At 36.5% G+C, this 9,527-nt stretch overlaps 1 protein-coding gene across 1 annotated transcript; it reads left to right on the top strand.

Moving 5' to 3' along the window:
• Positions 1–2,724: 2,724 nt before the first annotated feature.
• On the top strand, positions 2,725–6,740 carry TTG1 (Transducin/WD40 repeat-like superfamily protein). The gene is made up of 3 exons (XM_078307080.1): positions 2,725–3,370; positions 4,228–4,749; positions 6,420–6,740. The coding sequence occupies exons 1-2, from the start codon at positions 2,834–2,836 to the stop codon at positions 4,738–4,740; spliced, it is 1,050 nt and encodes a 349-aa protein (XP_078163206.1). The 5' UTR covers positions 2,725–2,833; the 3' UTR covers positions 4,741–4,749; positions 6,420–6,740.
• Positions 6,741–9,527: the final 2,787 nt, after the last annotated feature.

Here is a 9,527-nt window from a genome sequence, read left to right as displayed (position 1 = left end):
GAGGCAAGGCGGTGAACCGCGGCGTTTGAATTGGACTGCCTCTGCCTAATTACCTAGGTTCTATCCATCTATTACTTTGTGTTATTTTTTAATTTAAAACAATGTTTCCTAGAAAATATATATCAGGTTGTGAAAAAAGAAACAGAAAAAGAGAGGGAGAAGAAAAAATAAAACCCCAAAAATGTTCTATTCAAAAACTTTGGAAGAAAATTAAACCTCATAATGAGTTTTTGGAAAACCAAATTGAAGTTGAGATGCACGAAGAAACAAGAAATGTATCTGAAAACCAAAATCAAAATGAGGTAAATCAAGAAACAACACGTGTCTGAAAATGAAAATGAGGCAAATGAAGAAATAACAAATATGCTTGAAAATGAGACAAGTGAAAAAAGTAAAGAAATTAATCATGTTTCTAAGTGCTTAGATTCTTTATTATCTATAAATATATATGATCCTAGAGTGGGGGATGGATTAGATTCAAAACTGAGATATTTGCTTGTTGAGAATGGTCCTATTAGATGCCATGTGGTTGTCATTCTCTCGCTCCGGGTCCCAAAATCTTCAGAACCGGCCCTGGTGTTACCCTGCTAAGTATGGAAATCAATGAGGCTATGGATCAAATTCGTGTCAGAGTGTCTTGACCCACCAATTGGCTGGGTTGGTTTACACACTACCTGATTTGCTTATGTGGATATTTTCTGGGATATTATAATTTGGAGTAAAACTAGGGTGCTCTTAAGCTCACCAAAGTTTTGGTGAGCTTAACTCTAAAACTTATCAAATCGATTTCAAATGACGAATCTGAACCATTGAAACCCGCCTACCTTACGTGTGATGCATCTACATGTGAAATTTTTAAACATTCGAATTAATTTAGTATAAAGTTAAGCAGTCAAAAACGTTCAAAAAATGAATGCACTAAAATTAATTTATTAACCTTCTAATTTTGACCGGGTTACTTTATACTAAATTAATTCGAATATTTAAAAATTTCACATGTAGATGCATCACACGTAAGGTAGGCGGGTTTCAACGGTTCAGATTCGTCATTTAAAATCGATTTGATAAGTTTTAGAGTTAAGCTCACCAAAACTTTGGTGAGCTTAAGAGCACCCTAGTTCTACTCTATAATTTGATTCGGAGAGATTGTTGGTTATTTATTTATTTTTTTTTGTGAATTACTAGTTAAATTTTTATGATTACTATTTGAGATGTTATATTGATTAGTTTGTTAATTTACTCATTATATAACATTTTTATGATGATCAAGTCACATCTGACATCAATTGCGCATGTATTTAATGATCTTGGGTTCAAAATTATTCCCACGTCTGGTACTGCTAAGATTCTCCAGTTGGCCGGTATATCAGTGGAACCTGTATTGAAAATGCATGAAGGTAGGCCTCATGCTTGTGATATGTTCTGAAGCAAAGAAATAGCCTCTCAAGTTAATTGATTTTGCTCGTGATATGTCATTATCAGGTCTGTTTTATCTGCTTCGTCTCTACATGTAAATTAATTAAATATCAGCATGAAGGTAAGTTTCATGGCAAATGAAGATATACATGTATTAAAAATATGAGTCAGCTCGTGAGCCAGCTCGTGAGTTCGTGAGCCGAGTCAAGCTTTTTCTTTTATGAGCCGAGTCGAGTCGAGCTTTTTCTTTCATGAGCCGAGTCGAGCCGAGCTTTTTCTTTCAAAAATGAGCCGAGTTAAGAGCTGAATCATTGGGCTACAATTGACAAGCCGAGTCGAGTTTGAGCCGAATCTATCATTAGCAGCCCTACCCCCCCGGTCCAGATCCCCTAAATTAACAAAATCTTTGAGTTTTGGATTGGGACCATCCGATTTGAATATGTCGTTCGAGTTTGCTTCGCGATTCAAATTCATCCCTTGAGATGTGTGCACTCCACTTCGGATAGATTATCTCGGATTCGAATCGGACGGTCCCGATTTAAAACCCAAAAATTGGGTTACTTCGCTGGATCTGAACTCCCCCCCAGCCCCCACCCCTAGGTCCGAATCCCCTAAAGTAACTCAACTTTTTGAGTTTTGGATCGAGACCGTCTGATTTGAATCCATCGCTCGAGATCGTTTCAGAATTCAAATTCATTGCTCAGGATGCGTGTGCTCCATTTCGGATGAATTATCACAGATTCGAATTGGACAGTTCTAATCTAAAACCCAACTTTTGAGTTACTTCACTAAATCTAAATTTCAAGCCCCCACCCCACAAACAAACGAAAAAATCGATATTAGAACTGTCAATGGAGTAGAACTAGGGTGTTCTTAAGTTCATCAAACTCCTTGATGAACTCAAGTCTAAAACCCGTCAAATTGATTTCAAATGACGAATCTGAACCGTTAAAACCCGCCTACCTTACGAGTGATGCATCTACATATAAAATTTTTAAATATTCAAATTAATTTAATATGAAGTCCATCGGTCAAAAAACTTTCGAAAAATGAATGTATTAAAATTAATTTATTAATCTTATAATTTGTTGACCCTAAGATAAAACAATATTTCTTTATAGATCCGGATCGTCCTATCAAAATACGCACGAATATTAAGAAGATCCTATGCATTGCATCTCAAATCGATTGGCCCAAATTTTGATCGAACGGTCCTGATCTAAACATAAATATACCGTTACCTCACAGGATGTATTCGAGAGCACGTGATTTTGACCTCATCTCTACCCTTCTTTGACCTACGGACAAGTCCTCATCGACGGCGACCCGGCGCCTTCGTCTGATTAAATTCACAAAACCCCCTCAAAAAAATCCCCCAATCTTCTCCCTCTTCTCCCTCTTCTCCCTCCAGTCAACAATGGAGCACACCAGCTCTATCCTCAACCCCAACCCCAACCCCAACGCCTACACCTTGGACTCGCCGCACCCAGTCTATGCCATGGCGTTCTCTACCTCCACCTCCGCCCCCTTCCGCCTCGCTCTGGGCTCCTTTCTCGAAGAGTACAACAACAGGGTCGACATCGTGACCTTTGACGAGGAATCAACGACTTTTCGAGCCGAACCAGCTCTCTCCTTTGACCACCCATATCCAGCAACCAAGCTTATGTTTCACCCTCGAGAGATTCCGGGCTCCACATCGTCCTTGATCGCGTCGTCCGGGGATTTCCTGAGACTTTGGCAAGTAAACCATGACGGGGATGGTGCAGGGAAGAGCGAGCTCAGGTCAGTGTTGAATAATAGCAAGTCCAGTGATTTCTGTGCCCCTCTGACGTCGTTTGATTGGAACGATGCCGAACCAAGGCGAATTGGTACATCATCTATTGATACCACGTGCACTGTGTGGGATATTGAGCGTGGTGCTGTTGAGACTCAGCTCATTGCACATGATAAGGAGGTGAGGATGCAAGTCATTGTGTATTTAGGTACCTTTTCTGATTCAAATTGTATTGATAACCATCCGTACTGTTGAAACCAGATTTAGTTTGTGAGGCACACCAGTACCAGTTGTGAAATGTTACACTGATCTCAGGGCATTACTGATTGGGATAGAAATATTACAGGAAGAGACAGTGTATGGAGGAAGTTCAGCAAAAAATATTAGTAAAAGATAAAATTTAGGTTCAGCTAAAAAGGAACATAGGGACAAAACAAGCCATGGGACGTGAATACTATAGAAATATTGCTTGTATTATTAGAGATTATTATGCATGCCTGTACTGTGTCTAGACTGGGATCACTCATGGTTGGAAGTCTTGTACATAAGTATATAAGACTATTGGTGAAAAAGGAGGAACTAAAAAAAAATGCACACATATTTTTTTTTTTCAAGTTTACAAGTTGCTATGAGCCGTACAAAATAATGAAATATCAGTCTTTTTGTGTATGAAAAAATGCCACAAAGTATATAATAAGTCAGTGAGGAAAATTCTTTTCCTTTCTTCCCAATTTACATTTGTGATTATGATATCTCAATACAGTATAGTTCAAAAATAACAAATTTTTGAAAGACACAAAAATAGGGAGATAAAATCATCAATTAAATAAATTTTAAAATATAATGACGCTATAATGACAGAATTAATGGCTGTTACTTGTTCGCACCTTCTGGGACATCAAAAATATAGACATAATTAGAATACCAGAGGTTAATCAGAAGTCTGGAGTCAAGAATATAAGCTAAAAAATAAGATAAAGAGTAAAATAGTAACCCTAATTACCTGTACTGAAACTTGTGGTTTAAACACATGGCAGGTGTATGACATCGCATGGGGAGAAGCTGGTGTTTTTGCCAGTGTCTCGGCTGACAGTTCCGTTCGCATCTTTGACTTACGTGACAAGGAGCACTCAACTATAGTCTATGAGAGCCCGCGGCCTGACACACCCCTCCTCCGTCTCGCTTGGAACAAGTCCAACCTTCGGTACATGGCGGCCATCCAGATGGACAGCAACCGCATCATCATCCTCGACATCCGCTCACCTGCTGTACCTGTTGCCGAGCTGCAGCGTCACCGTGCCTGTGTCAATGCCCTAGCATGGGCCCCGCAGGCACCACGTCACCTCTGTTCAGCTGGGGATGACGGCCAGGCATTGATATGGGAGGTCCCAGCAGCTGACACACCAGGGACAATGCTCCCGCCTGAAGGGCTGGACCCACTGCTGGGATATTCAGCACCAGCCGAGATAAACCAGCTGCAGTGGTCAGCGGCACATCCGGATTGGATTGGGATTGCCTTTGCGAACAAGGTTCAACTGCTTAGAGTTTAGTTAGACATGGTTGGTTTCTCTACCTCCTTTGTTTTTCATTTTAATTGATTTACGGAGTGAAACATGTAGTTTAACATAAATAATGTTCTTAATGACGTGCTTTAGTACTCAGATGTCACTGTTTTAATTTCGACAATGATATGTCAATAGTAGTTTCAACGGGTACGAGTTTCCTAGCATTGCTATCTTTTAACGGTTTATTATCTCTGTTATTTATAAACTCTTTTTATAGGAGCAAGGTAGTATTTACTTTTTCACATATAGTTTTATCTAACAGTTCCTCACAAGCTGAGCGGGCAAAATCTAGGTTATTGACTCAACTGTGAATAACCTGACTGAACCAAACCCTCATCCACTTCAAACTTTTTGAAAAATGTGCGACCGACCTTGATCAACCTGCAGCTCAAGCTGTCTGAATTTGAATGACCCCGAATTCCGACAGCCCCGAAATCAATTTTATTACAATAATAAGTTGAAATGATCTGGATTAGGACTTGATTGATAATAACCTAAACTGAAGCAATCTAAAACCCTGAACAAATTGAGGCCGAAAATGACCTGAACTGAGACCAAAAAAAAAAAAAAAAACCTTTCTGACTTAATTGTTCCAAGATAACTCCTCCTGCCACTATAATAAAAAGGCTAAGACTATGTTTGTCTGTGGATCATGACTTTTTTTGAAGATTGGCGGCGAAATGCCGCCAACAATTGGATTGGTATATATAAAAAGGTTTATTTACAAACAAAAGGCAGCCCTAAATGAGCATGCAATTAAAATAACAAAACAGAAGAAAGAAAGAAAAAGGCCCAAAAGAAAGCAAAGGAGAGATTCTCTAGCTATTTGAAATTGCCACCAGGAGAGCGGAATAAACACCATCATGCCCTATGATACCCCCTCTCCTATAGCTATCTGCTTTGCAGCCAAAAAACAATATTGAGAGTTGTATCATTAATTAACAAAACCATCAGTTTCCTCTTATTCTCTCCCACCACAAGGCCCAGACTCCTGCCATCCAAATCACATTGTTTCAATCGCGAGTCCTTGTTACATTCGGTTGTCCCAATTTCCAGCTTCGACGAATGCTACCTCTATCCACGAGCTGCATGTTGTGATGTGCGAGAAGGCCTTGCCAAAAACTTCTCGCATAACTGCAGGTCCACATGATGTGGTTAGATGTCTTCATTAAGGTGGAGTCGCACAAGTGGCAGCCTAGTTGAACTATACAGCCCCTCCTGGACAACTGTGGATCATGATTTTACTGGCTTTGTAACTTGTTTGTACATGACCTTGATTCTATGTGCATTTTTTTTTCTTTTTTCGTTTGCTCTCTGTAAATTTAGCGATGCTTCTGTTTAATTTGTGCTCCCCAACCCTAATTAACTTTTACACAATTTTCTTCAAATAGGCGGAAGGTATGAATCAGCTGTATCATACGACATGGTACCAATATCGGTTAATAGATGGTATAGATGTTCTTTCCTTCCATGCAAAATTTTACCGACAGATTCATTGTGTTAATTATTATATTGAAAACTTACAACTTTGGTTTTTTTGTTTTTGAGTGCTTAATCAGTTTTTTTTTCCTCATTAAGGTTAAGGTCCTTGTTTCAACTGACTAGCTGTGGATCTTCTATAGTTCTATTGTTAGATCTGAGACATTATTTTTTTGTAATTTCAGATAACTGATATTGCAATGAAACTTGTTGGTGTAGATGCTCTGTTTGCTGAGAAATACAAGTGCAAGTGACATGGTAAAAATGCTGTTGTAGAAAACTAGCACATTTGTAAGTTTGGGAAGTAAGATTAAATTCTAGGATCTCTGTTTTCTCTCTCTCTCTCTCTCTCTCTCTCTCTCTCTCTCTCTCTCTCTTTCCTGTATGCCTTATCGTTTTAGTTTCCTTCGTTATGCAATAATTTAATTTTTGGTGGTGATTATTGTATAGCATTGATACTCAAATCTTTCAAAATACTATAACATGGGCTTATGATTTCCTTGTGATTTAGGTCCGTTGAAGTGTTTACGGTGGCTTTTAGCAATTTGGGTTTTCTGGATTCCTTAATGTTAAATTTTATGGTTCTTAGGATTACGCAAGGAGAAATGGAAAAAGAGTTGGATCAATTATATCTTGATAATACGAACAACATTTTATCAGATAAAAAAAAAGTAATTTGACTTAGATAAAACAATTATAGGCGTATGATACTTTATAGATTAGTTGTGTCAAACTTCATGTAATTTTAGTGTTATTTGAATGGAATTCACATCCTCTCCAATACCTGATAAGGAAATCTCTTACAATTATTAGATCTGGATAGTTCTTTTTAACTTGGCACGAATCTCAAAGTCCAAAAATACTACCCCTATGATGGCCCGAATTCCAAACCGGTTGAAATTTAATCTCAAACTGTAAAGTGAGGGTGATCCTCTGCAATACCTGAGAGGATATGGATTCATTTGAATGTACATAGTTATTGCAGAGAGGATATGGATTCATTTGAATGTACATAGTTATAATTGATACGAACTCTTTCTCTTAATTAATGAAGTTTGTTGGTTGGCTATTGGCTGACCGACCCTCAAATGTTTTTTAAGTGTTATTTGATATTTCATCAAAGAATTTTAAATAAAGATTTTGTAAATTATAAATCATTGAAAGATAAAATTTGCATCAAATTTTATTATTTTACCTGTGTATAATATGCAAATAGTATTGACAATTATTTATCGGTCAAATTTTCAAATTACAAGTTATTTTGATAATTATGGTGATTGTAATAAATTTGTTGTTGATGAATTTCGACTGTAGAAGGAAAGTAAAGAAAAAGGTTGTCAATAAGGCACTAGCAATGGCCACCTCTATGAAAAATACTGTTTGTCCAGATCAGCAAAAAAAAAAAAAAGCAAGAGAGAGAGAGAGAGTTAGGCTGCAACTTTTTTTCGTGAAAACAATTCTTTGGGTGAGTCTATGGTACTATGCATATCACGGGTTGGCACCGTGTTACGGCTCTATATTCGAGTTTTTAAATCCTAATGGTCGATCCGAACCGTTCATCTTGTTCTCCATATTAATATGTGTTTGGAGACCAAATTTTACATTTTTTGAAATTTTTTTACTATTTTTTTAGATTTATTGAAAATCACTGTTTTTGGATGGTCCAGAATTTTCAGATCAAGTGATTTTCTAAATATCTAAAAAAATAGTAAACAAATTTCAAAAAATGTAAAATTTGGTCTCAAAACACATATTAATATGAAGAACAAGATGAACGGTTCGGATCGACCGTTAGAACTTGAAAACTTGAATATAGAGCCGTAGCATAGTAACAACCCGTGATATGCATAGTACCATAGACTCACTCTTTTGAAAGAATCTGATCATTAATTCGGTCAAGTACTACTAAGAACTATCAAAGATTGTTTATATTTCAAAAATTAAGTTTTGGGGTAGGAAAATAAAATCAGTAAATCATCATGGTTGGATTGAAACTTTCGGGCGAGGGAAGGAAGAAGAAGAGAGAAGAAAGAAAGAAAGAAAGAGAAGTGATCAGAATTTGAAAATTATGGATGGAGCAAAGCATTGATTTTGTCACTTGCCATTTCAGATTTTGTGAAAATGTGTGATAATGGTGACTGGATTAAAATAATAGTCCGGTCATTACTATTTTTAGAGAAGAAAACAAATTGTTTGTTTTTTCTAAAAAAGAAATTTATATCTGATACGTGTTATCTTTTTTTAAAAGAAATCTGAAGTTAGGCTGAGTGTAGTGTTATAAAGAAACTCAGATTGCGATACTTTTTGATTAGTTAACATCTCATTTACTGGTAACCACCGAACGATAGGGACAACAAATCAGAAAGAACAAGTCCGTATCACCACGTAACATGCAAACTGAAATTCAACTAAGGATGCGTACACACTTTCCAAATATATATAAAATATTTTTAATGAAATATTACGGTCTGGGGTTGCACAAAAAGCTCTTTGGCTTATGATTCGAAAAAAGTTTGGTTTGAAACAAATCAAATTAGTTTGGTTTTGAAACAAATTAAACTCGGTTTGGTTCGAAACTCTTTTTTTTTTTAGTTTTAAACTCTGCTTCAATTTCAAACTAGTTCGGTTCGAAACTAGTTCGAATCACATCAAATCAAACTCGGACTTCTTTTCAGTTCGAAACCCTGTGTCAATTTCAACAGTTCGATTCGAAATTGGTTTGAACTCGAACTGGGTTAAGTTGGATTTGTATCGATTCGTTTGCAGCCCTATTGGGGTCTGACAAAATAAGAAACATGGTAATTAATGTACATTTGTTTGTATTTGTTCAAGAACACTAAAATTTTAGGGTATATTTGATTGGATTGAGAATAGGCTATTTTTGAAATTAAGCTATGCCTAATCGGTGTTTAATTAGGTTAGAATAGTTAGAATAGTAAATCCAAACTTTTTGTCTTATTAGAATATGATATTTCTAAGAGTTTTAAAATTTGACTATTCTAATAAAACAAACAATAACTATTATTAATTTGACCATTCTAGCTATTTTTATTTATCATCCAAACACTCTTTAAACACCCTTTAAGGGAGAGGAATAAAGAAATATAAAGAGGAAAAAAATATTTTATACAAATCTTTCAATTTTTATAATTTTAAATCGGAATGCAGAGCATGCGAACTTCTTATGTTGTCTTTTTTCCCTTCTCTTTTAATTCCTCTTCTTACGTATTCTCTTGTCAAACACAGTGTTTAAAATTTTCCGTACGATCTCAAACAGTCCAAATTAATACAAA

This window comes from Carex rostrata, chromosome 8 (genome assembly GCF_964058835.1).
Source record: "Carex rostrata chromosome 8, lpCarRost1.2, whole genome shotgun sequence".
NCBI classification, from domain to species: domain Eukaryota; kingdom Viridiplantae; phylum Streptophyta; class Magnoliopsida; order Poales; family Cyperaceae; genus Carex; species Carex rostrata.
This window is presented reverse-complemented; position numbering and strand designations above follow the sequence as displayed.